We start from the raw sequence: 19945 nt of genomic DNA on the forward strand, positions 1-19945 counted from the left end.
TTTTTCACCATGATATAGCAAACAGGTTCATGTCCTGCAGGTTGTTCAATTCTGTACTAAGTCATTTTGTCATTTGTGTTAATGCCTGGAAAAAGAAACAAACGTAAAGAGCTTATATTCCAATCAACTACAGGGAAAAAAAACTTCTGCTGTTTACAGGAAGGATTTGCCTAAACCACCTATCAAAGGTGTTTATTGCTTTTACCGATCGCATAACTATTTTCTACAGCTAAATGAAATCCTGCAAATTTATCAAAACAATGTTTTGGGATGTCCCAAGCAAAATTTTGACAGAATCTGAGATGTTATTTCTTTGGAGTGAAAATAATCTGTTAGATTATATAGCCAGACATCGTTATACAAAGAAATGCAACTGCTTTCTCACTGGTTTACTGCAAGAATGTAAAAGATGTTGCTTACAATAGAAATGTTAGAAAATAAATTATTTATATTGTAAACAATTTCAAAATGACCATATTCTTAAAAGCATCTGCAATTCAGATGCAAAGATGTGCTACACAGGGAAAGAAATAGATGGCAAATGTTTCAGATTGCAATGCTTTCTCTAGGCAATCCTTGTAAATACAGTAAGTGTACTGAATGGATAACCAGTTAAATCTGCACCTCTGCCATGAACTATAAAGCACTAAAAATATCATTTCTGGTATAATCAGTATACTGTAATATGAAGATTACTTTTTTACAAAAAAGCCACATGGCCAAGAAATACAACATCCAGGAATTGTTCACACTCAATTTATATTGAATTACAATAAAATATCTCCTCTCAAGAAATACAGAAGCATAAAAGATAACTTCACCCCATAACAGCAGAGCAGTGCAATAGCAGAAAGAGTCATTTAAACTGATTGCTGTGCTGTCTGCAGGGCTTTTTGTGGTCTTTATGGCTTTAACTGAATCAACATCATCATATACTGTATAGATTGATTCCAGAGCAGTGTAAGGTATATAGTAGTCCTGAAAATACATGATTAAGGAAAGCTCTTTATTCTTACTCTTTAATCAATTACTACTTAAAAAATACAGTTTTCTACTGACTGGCAAACTGCTCTAGGCAGTTCATCGGCTTGACCTTAGAAACTGATGCTGTCCCTGCAATGGCGATATTGTTTCTCGTTACTAACATACCCAAGTTAAAAAAAAAGTCAGATCCTGTTACTTTTTGGGGGAGCTATGTACTAAGCTTTTTTCCTATTCTACCAGAGACGTGAGATATTTAGATGATCAAATCAGTGATAAACAAGACCTGCTCTGTGTCATCCTACTTCAAGCTTACCGATCTGTCCCATTCTCCATTTGGGTGACGCAACAATGCTGCCGCCAATCCAGAAAAATTCTTCCGCTAGCCGGGAGACAGAGGTCTTCTGCCACGGTTTTGGGGATGACATCATTGCGGGAGACGACGGCCTGGCAGAAGAAGAGGCTCTCGCAGCTGACGAAGCTGCAGGCACAGCAGCTGGAGGCGCCATCACGATAGTGCTCATTTTTCAGCAAATTGTGCTTGGTGCAAAGGCTGAAGAACACCAGCAAGAGGTCCCAAGTCCCCCCCGAACAATAACTGGCTAGAACAGGAAAAGTTATCAGCCCCTTTCTGCAGCCATAAATATTTCACTCGGTGAAGAAGGTCATTGAATGGATCTTACCAAGAAAACAAGCTAAATACAAAAAAATCTTCAAGCTTGCCTTTCCCTGAGACGCGATGAAATTAGAGTTCAGAGTGTGATATGGTTTCGGGAGTCTTTAAGAACTGCCAAGCATGAAGCAGTATTTCTAGATATATTTGATCAGTCTCCCGAATTTAACGGGCTCTTCCCATAATAGTGCAAAGATTTAAAAATAATATGTGGAGCATTCCCTTTTCACAGTGACAGATTAAAAAAAAGGTTAAAGACAGAGTTCAGTCCTGCCTCCTCAACAAAACACTATCAAGTTCCAATTGAATCGTCCACAATAGAGTCAACAGTTGGTCCATTGTCTTGGAATGCAGTGGAAAAAGTCATAAAGAGTTAGCTGACTCAATCCGCGTTTTGCTGTGCAATATGATAAAAGTCTTACGCACAGAAAAAGCATATGCCTTACTTCATGCAGCTTAGTGCTTTCCTTTGTTTTCCTTCTTCCTCCAAGGTTTTCCTGTGGAATCTTAAATGAACGTTTTCACAGCAGCGTCGTGCACCCTTGCGTTGATCGGAGGAGAGGGGAAAAAAAGATGCAAACAACCAACAGTGTAACACATGTCAGTCGGAAATCCTAAATCCTTCTCAATCTGTAATCCACAGCTGAAGCTACTGCCCTATTCAGGCAAAAGGATTTAGGTCTTGCGTATGACCATTGTAAAAACGGGGGAAGAGAGAGAGAGAAAGAGAGAGATGCGTCAAATCATCTTATTTTAAATATTTCAGGGTCCAATTAAACAGTCTTCTTCATCTCTGTAGTGGCTCCAAAGGGAGTAGCTGTGAATATGGATGCCTACAATTCTCACTGGTCCCCCTGTCTGCAAATATATACACATAGAGATGTGAAGGGCTTTTTCTTCTTCTCTTGCCTCTCCTTGCCAAGCAACGGCATGCGATAATTGGCGCTCAGGTATAACCCCGCATTACTTGAAGTGACACAGACCTCCCGTGTGACTCGATCAACAGAGAAAAACGCTTTCCAACTTTGTTTCCTAAGCTTAAGCTGCCCTTCTTGCTTTAACAAGTGCGCTCATCTCTGTGTTGCCAGAGCAGACACAACACATACTACTGTAACTGTGAGACAAGAACCTACGGTGTATCCGAGATACAAAACACAGGATTTGGCACTGCTTGCAAGCGTGGGAGGATGAAAGCCATTTACAGTGCATAAAAAAATCACGGCAAATCAAATAGGAACGCAAGGCACTTGTTACACAGAACAAGAGCTCTCCCTAAGTGTACTTCAGTTATGACATGAAATTAAGGGTTGATAAGATAATGAAGATTACTAACACAGTTGTGAAAACCATACAAATGCTGGACAATGATAACACATGGCTAGAGTTGCACAGAACAAACAGTGATGCTGTTAAACAAAGCTCAGTAAAGCTCAATCATGACAATAACTTTAATTTTCACTTTCTAATCTGTCTTTTCTACTTATCTTCTCCAGGGAATGATCTCCACTTCTGCCCTTCAAAATCACACCAGCTGAACCAAGCTTTCAATCCACTGCTCATGGTTAAAAAGACTTGAAACAGTTTACATGGCAGTTTCCCTGTCCAGTTAATGTAACAAAACAGCTCAGGTCTTACTTGACAATACTAGCTGAAGATGGATTTGGTAGGTGCAGTATGTTCACCCTTTTTCAAAAGCAAGTCTGTCCTATCCTTTTCACAACTGGTTTATATAAGCTGCATCTTCATGTGAAAATCGTATAAAATAAAATCACCAATAAGCCTCTCCTAATTTCTCAGTGTAATAATTTGAAATTGATAATGTTTTGTTTATTGGCAACTGTGATCAATTCCAATCTAATTTCTTAAACCCCAAGTCAACGAACTAGACTATCACTAATGCTATCTGCTGTAAGTGAATTGCAAATGTTCTTAAAAAAGGAAAACAGCAGCACAAATAAGGTGAAAGAAAATATTTGGGATTAACTGGAACTATGAACAGATCTACAACAACACAGGAAAAATGGACAATAACGCAGAGCAGAACAGGAATAGTGACTTCGACCATTGGAATTTTGTTTTTAGTTGCAATAAAAATTTGAGACTGATTTTGCTCAGTTGCTATGAAACAATGCAAAATAACATAACATTATGCAAATTGCTAGCAAAAAGCTACAGTATATGCATGTGATAAAGCTCCATCAGCTTAACACTCTCACAATGATCACTGCTGCACATGGAGTGCGATTTGGTTTGAAAAGCTCTCCCTCATTCTCTTCACCAGAATCACTGTAGAAAAAAGCAAGCTGATGTATCCTCATTTAGTGCCGAGGCACTAATGATACTATTTAAAGCAGTTTTTACACCTTAAGTGCTGCAATATCTCCCACAGCCATATACTGTCTTCCTGCACATTGCAGATAATCTCTAGAAAATGAGTGCTGAAAATGTAGGGAAATTAATGCAATTACCTACAGTACATACTGAATATACATCTTTGCAACATGAATAAGTCAATAGGCTATGATTTATTCATTGTTACACTCTTACAACGTCAATTAGGTTACTTATCTCTATGTATGGAATAAATTACAGTCTCAGCAGGCCAGATTACGATTTTCACTCAGACAGTTAAAGATCATAGCTTAGCTGGCTACCTCGTGTGTCCTGCAACCAAAACCCTCTGAGCATTACAAAGGAAGCACAAGACGGCTTAGAAAAATGCAAGGACTAAGAAACCAATCGAGACAATTGAGGTTTAAGAACGGCATCTACGCAGGATCTCTATTGTTTTAACCTTGTAAGAGATTTGGACTCGGTGCCATAGTGCCTAGAAAATGCAATCAAACCGAAACATTACAAAACAAAAGTAGAGAAGATTTATCTAAATTGTAATGGTAGTTAATGAAAAGATATGAAGAAGGAGCGACTTACTCATTCCTCCAATTGCATGATCTGTACTTCTTCCTGTATCTATCTTCCTGTATTTTCTCCAGAGTAATCCTGAGTCTAAGCTTTGCCATTGTGGGAAATTGTATATTTAGATATAAATCTCTTCTCTCTTGGGGATGAGAGAACGGGTGCAAAGAATTAGCAATATGATATAGCAGATGATATGAAGATGAAGCCAAGTAAGTAGTTCCTAGCTACTAACTACATGTTATAAATATACAGTACAAGTGGGCTTGAATTACTGCTGAACCATGAAGGCCAATCAGTCTATTAAGGTAATGGCACCATAGCTGGTCACCATTTTTCTGCCACTTTTCCCCCCACTTTAGAGCAAACGTCTGTAGTGAAATCTATTTTAACCCAACCACTTTGACCCATACCCTTCCATGGAGGAAAGATTTTAAAAAAGCAGGGGCATTTAAAATGAGTGATCATCAAAAATAGCTACACCAAAACAGAAACAAGAAAAAACTATTTTTTTTAGCAACATGTGAACAGTAAATGCAATACATTCTGCCCCAAAAAAACATCTTTGGTGACCGTGAAAATGCAATATTAAGCCTTAATTAGTCTTCAGGAAAGCAACCTTTAAAATTTTTTTCTACTTTTAATTTTTCTATTATTTGAAATTGTGATTGCCAGTTATTTTCGGTCAAACCCTATCTTGGCATAACTTTTTACACGGTGTTGCAGCCTGGAGGCCTGTTCCAATAATGAAAGGAAGAGGACCTGCAGATGTGCTCTTCAAACCTACGGTATAAGTCTGTCAGACCCATTCACCCTTAGAGACTCTATGAACTTCACAGCACAGGAAGGCGAATGCTGACTGTCGAAGCAGCAGAGTGTATCTCAGTGATGTAACTGTAAGCTTGCCGGTACCCCTGCAAGTCACAAGAGTTGACGATCTGATAAAAGCGGAGAGAATCCTGACAGATTAATATCAACCATATCCCAGCAGCGTTCTTCCAGCTGTACGCTGCCACATAGAAAATCCTGCCCATGGTCAGCAAATGTCATGACCCAGGCACATAGCAGCAAAACATGTCTCATCATGTCTAATTGCATTTTAAACCTAAAACATCACACAGAATTTTGCTGTTTCCTTTGAGTTCTGTCCTCATTTATCCCGATCTGTGTGGTGGGTCAAAATTCTCTCGGCACTGTTAACTTGGTGTAATTCTTCTTGTCAGGCTTTCAAGTGTGCTTAAATTCACCACAGTCATTCAAGTGTGCACTGATAGTAATCACACATTGCCGTTAAAGAGCAGCTCCCAGCAGTCTCACCTTCAGGTGCATTGATGTAAGAGGATTCTGAAGACAAACAGGGTCTCCATCTTCTGTCTCTTGTGGGCCCCATTTCAGGAGGTCACTCTAAGCAAGGACCCCCTCTTTCAGCATAAAATTGTTATAAATAAAGCTACCATTAAAGTACCAAAAGCACAACTGTAGAACTAAGCTACAACAGAAGCTGCTGTACTGTCACAGCAAACTGAATGAGCATATATTAATGATAAGAGTATTTATGGGACTCTCAACTATACTACAGTACTATGCAATAAGCCTCCACTCCCAGCCCTCTTTTTCCCAGCATTCCACATTTTATCTATTTCCCATCTTGCAAACAGCCAATCCAGGGAATCCATGTTCCTTTCACTGTTCGCAACACTGAACTCTTCCCGTAACCCTCAAAAATGTGTTTTGTTCTTTTTCCATCTCTTCAAAAATGTGAAGAGACTGCTATTCTACAAAAGCCGCCAGTCAACCTGAGAAGGATGTGGAAAAGAAAACAAGAATGTTTTAAAAGCACCTTATGAAAAACTTGAAGTAGGAAACTTGCCTAAAAACAATGCTCAAATTCTCTCATTATGTATAAGCACTCATTCAATTCCGCTGATGAAAAGAATCTGACCTGGAAAATGACACTGTGCATGATGATAAATATTTAACAAGCAAACAAACAGCTGTATTGAAAGTTCATGTGGGGTATTAGCAAACCACAAAGTACATAAATCATTCTCTGCAAAGAAAAGATTATCTAAAATATCTCCTCACTCAACATAAATAAGACTCGCAAAAGCAACCAAGGCAACTAATCACTGCTAACACTGTGATTAAGTATCAAAAACCGATAATGATTCTTTCCTCTCTCTAAAAAGTGAACTGAAATGACTCAATGTCTCACCTAAGTACAGATGTCATTTAGAATAACAATATTAACATACATTATACCTTTATGATAACCCAAAGTACAGTAAATGCATGAAGATAGCATAGCTTAACCATAAGACATATGCAAAAACACCAAATATGAAGCTTTAAGCATTCAAGACATTTTCTGATGCTGGGGTTATATTTCCTTTGCCACACAGTAAAATACTGCTTTTAATGTATGTCTAAGGAACAACATTCTAGAAAAATGCATAGTGTTTGTATCCAAAGTCTAGTTAACTTTAAATTCCAATAAGCACTTCTTTTCTAATTGTTCTTCCAATAGTCAGTAAATTGCTAGTATGATAAGTCCCCATTCAAACACACACAATCAGCATACCATGATTGCACATTATGCAAGATATTGCTAATTCATTACTTTAAACGATGATTGATCTACTGATACTGGTAATAGGATCCAATCTATTGAGACCAGTAATTGGTTTAATATGCCTGATTTTAATCATAATTCCTTCATTCCCTGCTTACATTAATGACTAGAAAGACCGAATGTTTTGTGAACAGCCTGTTCCTGACTTGCCACCTAAGGAATTTTTATTTCCAGCTCTCAGACAATTAAAACAGAAGCCTTAAAGTAGCACCCTCTTCCAGCCATTCTCAATCAATGACGGCAGTTTTAGGATTGGAGTTGTCTACATCCAAAGCTCGGAAATACAGGTCAGTGCTGGTAAAAAAAGCAAGAGAAATGCCTAAGAATAAAAAAGGCAGCACTAAAACACGAAAATGCATTTTACTAAGAATGTAGCACTGTTTGCACTGTTGCTGCCAAAAAAAGGTCAGACTCACAGGACCGGGATCTGTATTCTTATCTCTAGATCTAACTCAAGCAAACATTCACTGCCTCATTCTTCCAATCACTGACTTGCTGGGATCTCTCTGCCAAACTGATACACATTGCCCAACCAAGCTCCCTCAGGTTTGCTTATGTATACTTCCCTAAATACAGTACCAATCAAAGCTATTATTTTTTTCTTCCGGCAGCACCTGAGCTTCTGAGATCCTTAAACTCTCTTTGCTTGTGACCCAAGGCTATATGCAGCTACTATCAGTCCACCAACTGCGGGTTCAAGTCCCAAGTATTTCATTGTACCCTTGAGCCAGTTACTTCACAATTACTCCAGTTAAACAACCCAGATGTATAAATAAGTACGAAAGCCTGAGCCAAACAAATTAATATTGGTAAAATTGCCATTTAAAAAACTACAGCCTCTGCATTAAAGGGCTTCACAATGTAAAGACCTTATTGAGGAAATCGCAGTTGTATATTTAAAAAATAATAAAACCAGAAAAGTGAAACAAAATTATGTATGCACATATCTTTTAGAAAAGACCTGCTGTTCTCATTATTCCATTAATTGTGTCTCTTGGTGAGTAATTTTGGTTTTCAAGTCCGAGCTCCAATCAGCTAATTAAAAGCCTTCTTACTTTGTAGCTATTTAAACATATGGAAAGTTTTTCTGAGGCATCTTTCCAGTACAGCACATCAAAACTACTTACATAAAATATCTGAATGATGTCCTGTGAAGCTCAATTCTTGAAATATATCCAAAAGTAACAACACGTTTCTTAGGCTTTCCACAATGGAAAATTCAGAAGTTTAACCCAACTGAGAGGTGTTACAGGATGACTGTACAGTTTTTTTTAACCTAAATTGTGGTCCTGTGAAGCATTTTGCAAAAATTAAATTATTTGGGGTGTTTTTGACAGCTTCAGAGTACTGTACAAATACACATTGTTTCTACCTAGGAGCTGTGTAAGCTAACCAGCCTCAGACACAAGCCAGCAGGCTAGGCACTGTGCATGCATACAGGGTAAAAAGTAAAAACCTAACAAATTCTAAATGTGAAAGACTATGATATTCTGTCTCCAAATTAGAGTCAGAGCCAAAATTCTTTAATGGCTGCTACATTGCTATCCAATTACTGAACAAATCAGGCAGGATGATACCTTGAACAAACAACATGGAGAAAATACTGAAGAGTTTTGGAAGTATAAATCACAGAAGCATCATACACATAAAAAGCTTTGTGCCAGGAACACAAATTCACTCAGCACATAATGAAAGCTGATTTTAGCATCTGTCTGAAAATTGCAAAGTGGAGACTAAAACCGTCATTAGTTTACACTACAGATTAATTTAATAGCAGAGATTGCCAGCAACAAGGACATGAATAGCTGGTTTCCAGTAAGGCTACATTTTGTACAACGCTACGGTTAATTATTCCACTTGCGTAAAAATTAGCAGAAAACCGTGTGTGAAATCTACAGAGAGACATAAAGCTAAATTAGGATGCAAAGTTATGAGTTGCTTCACTGCCAGTTTTGTCCACTGACAGTTCTCATTTTCTTATTAAAAAGCTGTGTTTATTGTTTCTGGTACATGGAAGAAAATTGTTGCCTTTGTCAGAAATAATAACACTGGCCTACTAAACATCAGACTTTTTTTTTCTGGTGTTCATTTTGGCGACGCAGGTAATGTTTGTGACAATGCGGTCTTGCAACCTGGAGTATTTCAGGACTATTTTACCTTGTTTCTTGTATAGTCGTCTTCTGGAAATGGCCAACCTCTTTCTCCAGACAAGATTTGACAGCCATATTTTGCATTGTTCGTAGCTTGGTAACGCGTCTGCACAAACACAGTCCTTTTCGCTGAGAGCATTGATCATTACCATCTAGTTTTACTTGCAGTTAAGCCATCGCTATACAAAGATACATTTGTTGTGATTCCACCATTCAAATGGGACAAACAATAGCAAAAACGATGCACTGCGCTCTTCCCTCTACTAAGACTATACTCAGACGCTGACTTATCTCTGGTGTGACTGTAATTTGGACAATATCACCAATGTTCCTTACTGAAGGCGAGGTTTCTTTTGCACTTGAAATATAGCTTACTTAGTACATAAGTTTCTATGGACTATATAACTGGTTTCAGCTGAATTGCTTCATTCCAATAATGACCTCGTTCTACTAAATGCGGAAAACGCACTCTTGGTAACTGCATGAATCACGCTAAGCTTTACTTAAGGTTCTCGCCACAAATTTACCTAAAATAAAAAATGTTTCAAAACAAAGCATCTGTCCAAACATTACCGCTGATACTTGAAACTACCATGTAATTTCATGCTCTTTTTCTAAGACTTAAATTACGTTTTTAGCCCATCCAATTCCTTAAACAGAAAAACGCCGAACAGCCTCTTCCTCTACACCTTTCAAAAGGTAAGTGACGACATGGGTAGGTGAACTAACGTCACGGCGAGACCTGTATGGCGTCATCAATAAGAAAAACAATTAGTTTATAAAGAATGGACGGCTTTTTGAGAACGTCTGTAACTGCAAGTCGCCGTCTCTTGCTGGTTTAACTCGGGAACATAGGCGAAGTACTTACATCATTACATAGTACTTGCTTACATTCAAGAAATCTCTGGAATACTTTCCCGACAAATGTCGAGCGTGACATTTTGGAAACTAGATAAGATATTAGTCGAACTTTAAAAAACGTTTTTGCTAACTTCACCGGGTGACAGAATATTTTTCTATGATTATTTTACAAGACATTAATATATCTGGATTTTTAAAATAAAATACTTAAAAGGTTTAAAGGCTGTGGAATAGACCAAATACAGTCTGTGTCGTGTTAGAAGCAACATCTTTTTTTATTTTTTATTTAACTTTTGAGGTTGACTCAACTGTGAAGCCCTGTCAGCATCAAAATAACATCTGAATGTCTGTCAAACTGTAAGCTCAAACAAGAAACAACTCAAAATTCTGGTTTAAAGCCCTTAATATAAGTGAATAATATCTGTCTATATTAACTATACATTACCAAATATCCTTGAAACAATTTCACAGCATTCAATATGTTAAAGTCTATCAAAATTCAACGTTTAATAAAGGAACACAAACCACTCAAAAAAAAACTATCAGTAAATTCTGAAATGAGTTACAGGGTACTTTGTGTTGAATTTAAATGAAAATGTATGTACAACATTTAATTACATTGTTCCTAAAATTCCCTGCAGAATACAATGTCATGGTAATTACAGTAACATCTATTTCCAGTCGCTGCAGATAGATGGTTTAGTAATATGGCCTATAGATAGTGCTTGTATGGCCACTCAAAAATAGCAAAAACAATTGTGCTAATACTCCTGAGGTCAAATTAGTTTACAATTTGTATGAATGAGCCTCATGTAATCAAATTAGAGGAAATGTTTAACTAAAAAAGTACATGGGTAATGGATGAAAGTACATCTTATCTGATTTAGCAACCAGCTGCTTTAATGTTAAAATGCAGCATTTTGATTTTGTGGGAGAAATTGGATGATGTAATTGTTTTACATGTATATGTCTATCAGACAATGTATCAGTCATGGAAAAAAAAGAGCCTACTCTAGAATTTTTCACCTGAGTACTTTTGAGGAAAGTGAAGATTGAGTTAGGGCAAATTTAGATTCTGGATTCTGTAATCATTGCTGAATCTTGGATCATACATGGCTGAATTTCGTCAAAACAATTTCAGAGTTAGAATTCTCCTGCTTAGAAGCAGAACAGTGGCTAGAAAGTCTGTTCTGTTCTATTTTAAACTGTCAGTGATTGTATTGTGATGAACAGTCTTGTGCAGGAAGCAGACAGTAGAAAGCAGAATCTCAGGAGACCACAGCACCAAGAAATAGACAGATCAGCATTAGTGCAGAAAGGCTATATGCAGGTATATTGTCTACATATCTACAAAACGTAGAAGATACTTATGAAAAGGGCTTGGATGTTTATTCTGACACTTAATTCTCCTCTTCTAAACAGTGTGGTGAAGCAATAATAAGGCAAAAAATAATAAGGCATGTTAGGATATATAGTCGAAAGCATGAATTGAAAGTAAGAAGCTCTGAATTCACCAGCTAAAACTGAGACTCAAAAAATTACTTTTAACTTCAGAACTCTTTTTTTTCCCAGTGAGAACAAATCTTTAGGTTTTTTTGGTGTCCAGTCTCCTTAATGTACTGTATGATTCATTCGTCATCAATGCACAAGCAGGCAAGCTTTCACACAAATATTATAAACATTTCTATAAACAGTCAAAGCACCGCTCTGACCTCTGCAAAGCAAATGATCTCTCTTTAAAACTGGCGACAGTTTCCCGCTGAACCCAATGAATAATCAAATAAAACATCCAGAGAAGCCAAGACTTTTGAAGTGTTTTTTTTTCTATAAATATAGAGGTGCCATTATCTTTAACTTCTATAAGGGAGGAAATATTTTGACCTCGTCAAGCTTTATTTCAGCTTGCAGGCACCTGGGCAGTTTTCAAGTATATATCTCTTCCTCAGGGAATATGTGTTACCACTCTGCTCTAAACAAATCTCTTTCAACTGCTGAGAGCTTGAAGGCTGTGTTCTCCCCCCCACTCATCAACTTGATTCAAGAGGAGCCCACTGTTTTCAGATCAGGAGCCTCCATGGGCCATACACATTACAAACTGAGGTGCTTTCATCCTTTGCTCTTAGCATCTAATCACTACCAACCCATAATATACCACCTGGTGCTTTGGTGGAAACAGTACGGAATTTCAAAAGCTATACTTCGAGGGTAGGAAACTCCAGTCCTCAAGAGCCAGCCTCCTGTGGTTTGCATTTTGCCTCTAATTGCTTAATTGAACTAATGATGTGTCTAAGAAATTGAATCACCTGAGTTTTAGGCCTTAATCAGTTGCAGAGGTTGATGAGAATGTAACTAAAAAGTACAGGATCACAGATCTCAAGAACTGGGGTTGCCTATCCTTGCTACTGTATATTGTTGCCATTGCACACCATTTTATTTTTGAAGAAATCTGTTTACTGCTATGGGATTAGTTGTGTTTGTTTCAGCTGAGGACTTTTTTTGTTTGTTTGGTAATCAAAACACCCATGCAACCAAAGCAAAGAGATGCAGAGAGACATACAGAATGATAGATATTCTGATTTTTTTTTTTTAGGGGGGACGTGGTGGGAACACAGATTGTTTTAGTATGAAGCTCCACTAATGGTAATGCCTCCATTGTGATAAAAATGCATTTTCAATGCTCTCCGTCAGCCACAAACATAGGCTTTTGACAGGAGTCACCAGTGCCTTCACCCCAGTGTGGTCTGCAGGGTTAGTACACAGCACAGAGCAACTCCATCAGAACCTGTCGCCAGCATCACACTGGCTCCAGAGCCAAGGTTCAGCCTGGGGAGGCCAGTAGCTTAGTTGATGGGCTTCATGTATGAGAACCCCCCCTCCTGGCCCCCACAGTGTCACTGAGCAGAGTTACTAGAAAAACAGGCATTTTTATTCCATTTCCACAATTCCCAGCCAGTAGGTATAAGAAGAAAAATTATATTTCAAGCCAGGGGGAAGGAGGGGATTGTATTGCAATATGCTCTTACTGGTTCCCTGATACATTCAACATCCTGAGAGTCCTCAGGCATCAAACCATGTACTCAAATGCCTTTAAAGAGGAAATCGTCACATCTTGGTGACATCTGCATTAAAAAATAAATCCATTTGCTTGTTAAATTTTGCACTGTTTTGAAGGATAGTATTAGAAACAAACCTGGCTGAAAAGCGGAAAATAAAAACGAACATTTTCAGCTATAATTGTCAATCCAAGAGTGATATTTTTAGTTTGGTAAACTAAAACATGAGTAGCTCCTATAACAACAATTGTCTTTATTTTTATGACATTTGCCATTCTTAGAATTGTACAAATAAATTGTCAGTCTTTGTGATTTGTGCTTTGCATGTCGAAAAAACATTTCACATTTAGAAACTTATTTTTAAGGGAACAATCTCAGAATTATATATGCAGTCTGACATTTATTGAAAGTGTCTTACTGGAATCTGCAATTCTGTGTAATCAACTTCTTGGCAGAAATAACCTGAGGGACTAAAAGGCAATAGTCTTACGACTGATCTATAATTCCACCTATTATTGTAAACAGAAACTCAAACAGAACATGCATTTAAAAATACAGTTAGCATTCAATAATGTGGATACTGTGCTAGTTTCCAAGGAGTTTTAGCGACACTGTTTCATGTCATATGCATAAATCAAACCTACAGAAACAATATGGTGTTCTTGTAAAGTTGCACATTGATGAATCAGTAATGATCTCCTACTGCTCTATCAACTCTGCTGTTGGCATAGATACTTGAGAGGTTTATAACACCGCACTACAAGGGTGCAAAAGCATTTCAAAACAACGCTGCAGAATAACAAAGGACGCAGAGAAGTATATCCAGTTTCAATGAAATTTCTTAGAACCTCCTCAAGGAATTGACTGAATCTACTTTTCAGCTGCTTGAATGAGATCATATAGGAATGATCATGTATTCCTTATTCATTTTGAGAATTCTCAATCTTATTTCTCTGAAAATTTAACTTACTAAATGATCAAATTGATGAGTAAAATACCCTAGTCTCCGATGTTGAACTCCAGCGAGTAAGAAATTGGTCCTGGTGTTCCCACAGACCTGCAGGGAGAATCAAAACTTTCCCCTGGGCAGACACTTATTGACTCATTAACCAATAAGTAGAAATATCAGTAATTAGAAAAGCGCTGACTCCTTCTAAAAAAATAAGTGGTTATTTGAATCACTTTGAAGGACAGAAAAAGGAGTCTGTAGATCGTGTTCAATGCACTGTTATTTCAGTGAGGTTATGTTTCAGCACCGAGGACAGCACAGTGTAGCATCGCTATCTACCTCCCTTCACAAAGTACACAAACACAGAGACTTCACAAAATGGGCTTCTATACTGTCATCGCTTCTTAGAGGTAACTGCCAAACATATTCAGAGAATATGCAATGTTATAGTTTTCAGCTGTTCACCATAGTTCATAGGGCATAGTCTTGTCCACAAGAGTGAAGTAATAACTACAGTACCTATGCAACCACTGATCAGTTTCAACTTGTGTTCTTTCTCAGTTGCAGAAAATGTTTTTTTGGAATCAACCAACCTTTAATTCAACACTAGTTTATTTTACAAAATATTTTATCATATTTTAAACAGACATGAAGGGAAATGTTTACACACGTTTGGTATCTCTTAAATTACAATGTAACCTAAAGTGGTTAATTCTCTTCCCATTCTGAAAATAATCATCTAAATACATCTCAGAATAAGCTGCAGGTTCTAAAATACAATTTTAATACACTAGTTATATATGGTGACCTGTTAGGAATTTTGGAAGGCATTCACATCAACAGCTAGGAATGAACCTTGTCAAATACTGCATATTTGTAACACTGCAATTCACTTTTTTGGAATTCTCTAGCCAATACATATAAGAGATTCACAGTGTACAATTGACTGCTTTGTGCCACATGGAGTTGAAAAGAAATGAGTAGAACAGGATTCTACCATTAAGTCAATAAGACCTTTGCACACCAAACAAAGCTCTCCTACTCAGCTGGAAAATCTTTTTTCCTGTATTTGCCTATTTGTACAGCTGCCATAAATATTTATCTTTGCATTGACTGTCAGTGGTTAAAAGCTGAGTGGTGTTCGGCAGTTTGCATACGTCTTGAAATTAATTAGTCCTGTCAGAGTGCTCCAACAGTTGGAGTGTTGGAATGACAATGTTCAGCCATTACCTGTCAATTTTACCCAGGAGACTCCAAGCTTGCTTCAAGACCCTGGCCCTTGAGACAGATCTTTAACTCACAAACTGGTTCAAGCTTACAATACACTGTAAACCATACAGATATTAAAAAGTGCTTACTCTGGCACAATAAATGCCTTGTAATCAATTTAAATATACTGTAAATACTAAATTTAGACTTTAAGCATCGTGATTGAAATAATAACAAATAATATATACCTGTTTCAGAGATGCTTAAGATTCTCCCACACCTCTAACACTGAATAGGTTTTGGTGTAACATATATTTGCTTTTGCCTCAGCAGATGGTAGTGCAATTTTATTCCAGAGAGCATTCATATTGTCAGCTTACAGTAATTCCAGATGAAGTGACTCTCCAGTATTATGTAACCAATCTGCAAATGGGACTAAAAAATTAAAGGTAGGGTATACAGTACAATTAATAATTTGAAAATTTTACATGAGACAAAATGTACACATTTTGGAATTTTCTTTTATATGTAGAAGAATCATTGTATTATGTTGGTACTTTTTTGCTTTAAACATACAGTATATTTGCTTCCTTTTTAATAAATTACAGTGAAGCGTTCTTAAGCATATCACATAGTCTTATCAAAGAATGCAATGCACAGCTGACACAAGAACCATTGAAATACCTCAGGTAATACCTCTCTTGAATTTTGACCTTTGTGGATTTCTAGAGTGTGGAAAGATGTCCTTCAGGAATAATGCCTTTATCCTACTGTATTTGAATAACATCCCCTGCAGAAGAAAACACTTCATCTGCTAAAGCTGGATTCTAAACAAAGTCCAAACAACACATAATAAGGTATTTTAATAACTTTTCACATTGGATGTGCAAGCATAAAACATAGACTGTGTTCTGTTTAGCACACAAAAAATAGCAAAGATGAAGTACAAGTAACTGCATGCTAAATCTTTCTGTGTGCTTAAATATGAGGTTTGCTGATAGTGGTTTCACATTCCCTGTGTGATTCCCTGGTTTTCAGTCATATTTGAGGTTTATTTATAATTAGGCTATTTGGAATAAACAGTCATGACACCACTCCAAGTATTACTCAGTAGCTAAGTAGATGTGGGAGTCAAATTGTGCATGCAGCATGCCTTACAAGTTAAATACTACACAACACTTCACTTCAGAGCCAACATGCATGCAGAGATTTCCATGGTTTTCCGTGTTGGAGAATGCCAAGACAAACAGAGGCTGTAAAATTAATTAAAAGCTAGAAAAGGAGGAGTTAAAGTGTATAAGCGACAAGGGTGGTCCATTTCAGATGTGGGAGAAATTGCAACAAGAGGCTTTCTCTTCACTTTGTCAACCCTCACTCTAAAGCTCCTAGCATTTGCTAGCTATCTCAGACAGCACTACTCGCAATGACAGAGACACAAGGCAGCATATGAATGAATACACAATTACACTGTGCAAGGACAGCACCTTGGTATTAGAAAGATTCCAGAAGTCAGATTACATTTGGAACAAGAATCAGTTGCTTACAGGACTAGATTTCATCAGAGATGTGCACACCTGATCCCGACAAAGTCAATAATGATTGATGTTGGTTTCCGGTCTTTAGTCTTTAGCCTAGGGATCACAGTCCCATTAGCAAACAGTATGAAAGTACAGGAAAATTGCCTGAACAGTCTTTATCGTCCCCTTGTGTTTTACTCTTAATAAGCCTTTATTTGAGCTGAAGTCAACATAAATAACAAAAGACATTATAATGTCTCTTTCCTTGAGGACACGAATGTGGGAAGAGGTCAAAGAAAGGCCACCTTCAAATTTCCAGTGTTTTAAGGTCACAGCAAGGATATGGTAAAGTCATAAAGACAGGGTGGGTAACAGAAGTCTTGTTTTCAGTATCAGTCTGTCCTGTTTCATTCTTAAACAGCTGTTGTGGAGATTTGTATTTGGCTTAATATATAAAAGCAATTGCAATGTTTAATTTACACATGCTGGACATAAATTATGCACATACATCTCATATGGTAATGTCTCAAGTGAGTGTGAATGTCACAAAAGTCAGTTGTTTCATACTGAATGCACAGTGCAAAGAGCTTATTAAGCTGTTGTTTTTAAAGATTTTTATGACACAATGTCATGTTTCATCCTGTAGGTGTAATAAAAAGGACAAAGCTAAACAGCTTTAGAGAGTTTCGTTCTGCTCCCCAGAACACCATGGAAAATGAAGAGTTAAAAGAAATGTGCACTGCCTTATCTCTTGGATGCATTAGATCTGGCCTCTCCTACTCTGAGGACATATGTAAAGCTAATGACTTATGACCAATTGAATCAGTGAACCAATTTCAGAGCCATTCGGTACTGCAGGCAATAAATAGTTTTTCCTCTATCAGACTGTCTATTAATTCAATCTAACACATCACTGAGCTCCATTGCAGTTGAATAGGTTCCTGACCTCCACACCAGGCTTCAGTGAATTAAAATTACTGTTCTATGAGTTACATTTCTCTCTTTGTGGGTTTCAGCTCATGATTAAACAAAGTAGAGACTGACTGGGTGGGACACAATGGCTCTGTAATGTATAAATTGTTTATTCTGCTGCACCACCCATACTGCGAGAGATACATTGCACATTGTTCCAGAGTGATACAGGGAGTTAATACGGCAAGAACATTTTTTTTGTTTATGCCCTCGATTATTTGAAGCATTTTTGCAATTAAAGGTTATATATTGTATAATGTGGTACATTGTTCCATAATTTAAAAACAACTCCAATCCAGTCTTCTGTCATGCCTATTTTCTCCTGCAATGAAACTAAGTGGTAGATATTACTAAGAATAACAGAGACCAGCTTAGACCATATCCATCCTTATTCACCTCTGATTTTCCCAGTAGGAGTCAGTGAGGTCTCAGGAACCCTGCACATAATAAAACAAGGTGTTTGCTGATGTCAGTATAGGGTCAGCAGGGGTCCCATCTTAGAAAATCCATCCACTGTATTCAGAAATGTCAATCTGCAATGTCCTGGATGCCAGGATCTGCTTTTTGGCCACAGAATTGAATGGGTTAATGTGGCCAGCCAGCAAAGATCAATAAAGCTGACAGGTCCAGTCTAAAGTCAATCATGGCACTGTATTGCAGATTTTGGAAGATATGCAGTGACTTCATTATTTGTTTTTAATGAAGTACTTTTGGATTTTCACATAATGGTTCAAGGTCATATTTGCAACATTTACGAATGTTATGGATTTGTAAAAAGATTCAAAGTTTCCCTGATTTCTTTACTTTAGCCCTTATCCCTTTTCTCCCCAGACTACTAATTTGGATTAAGGACTGGAGGAAAGTCCTCTGTCCAAATGACATTAGAGAAGGATTAGAGAACGAAAGAGACTCAGTTGTTCTGAATCTCCAAAAAGTAAAAGCATGATGGAATGCAGATCCCATGCCATCAGCTGACCGTATATGGTCTTTCATTGATTGCACTGCTTTATCATTTAGAAAAATAACCATGCATTTTATTTCATGCACCTAGTAGAATGGGGTTATTAAATATCCTAAAAAAGAGCAAACAGAAAACGGTACACACATTATCCAGCTGTTTCTCAGTGGCTATTTGAGAAAGAGTTGAATAATTTGTGTACTGTTTTCTGTCTCATCTTGCAAACAATACACATTAGAGCCCACTTTGCCTGATTACATCTACACATGCACAGTATCTGTGAATAGTACCCTTGAGTTACAGCATGACAGTGACCTGCTGGAAGGTACTGAGAACTCCCGCAGGCCCATGTGTGAGCAAGATTTCTTACTAGCAGATGGCACTAAGGCAAAGAGGATATGGAGTCTTACTGTACATTGCCCCAGGGGGAATCCATTTTAATATATTCCTCCAGAACAGTTTCCAAATAAACAGCTCTAGTACATGAAAAGAGCAGGAAACCTTTTCCTAGAAACTATTTTAATTGCAAATTGATCAGTGATATATTAATATAGAAATTGCACTTTTTTTCATTTCTATCAGAAATATTTTTTGTGAGCTTTTAACTTGATTATAGATTCAGCCGAGCAATTCATGACAGAAACATTCAAATTTAGATATGCACTGCAGCACAGACATCGGGAAGCATACTCGGAATATGTAATTACAGAGTGTCTGTCATTACAGGTGATGATTAACCACTATGAAAACATCTTTAACAACTTAGAACACGTGTGTGTGGTAGGGTTCTCTAGCTTACCCTTTCTGAAGAATGGCATAGGTACAGTATCTTGCAAAAGTGTTCTCCACTTCCAATGATGTCCTATTGTGTGGATGGTTACATGGTTAAATTAAAACTTTTAACCAAAACTCAAATACTCAAACTAAACACTTTTATGGGTAAAAGCAGTTAAATGTCAGCAACTACTGCAAAGCCATTACACCGCCTTCTGTCATGAAACAGCTAGATAAGATTCTTGGACCACTAATTAGGTCCACTATGTGTAACTATTCTTATATTTTTAAATATGTTGA

The 19945-nt window shown here is 37.4% G+C and overlaps 1 protein-coding gene across 7 annotated transcripts in view; it reads right to left on the reverse strand.

The window, feature by feature from the left end:
* plch2a (phospholipase C, eta 2a) overlaps positions 1-19945 on the reverse strand; it is a 147509-nt gene that overhangs the window by 71605 nt on the left and 55959 nt on the right. For 2 of the 7 annotated variants that reach the window (XM_015337148.2, XM_069183660.1), the window contains exon 1: positions 1298-2482. The exons of 1 other annotated variant lie outside the window; for it this stretch is intronic. In XM_015337148.2, coding sequence (XP_015192634.2) covers positions 1298-1505 — 208 coding nt within the window. In that variant the 5' untranslated portion in view covers positions 1506-2482. Of the gene's footprint in view, positions 1-1297; positions 2713-19945 lie in introns of those variants that run through there. 4 more of the 7 variants (XM_069183663.1, XM_069183664.1, XM_015337145.2 and 1 more) reach the window with 3 other exon arrangements.

This window comes from Lepisosteus oculatus, chromosome 25 (assembly GCF_040954835.1).
Source record: "Lepisosteus oculatus isolate fLepOcu1 chromosome 25, fLepOcu1.hap2, whole genome shotgun sequence".
Taxonomy (NCBI): domain Eukaryota; kingdom Metazoa; phylum Chordata; class Actinopteri; order Semionotiformes; family Lepisosteidae; genus Lepisosteus; species Lepisosteus oculatus.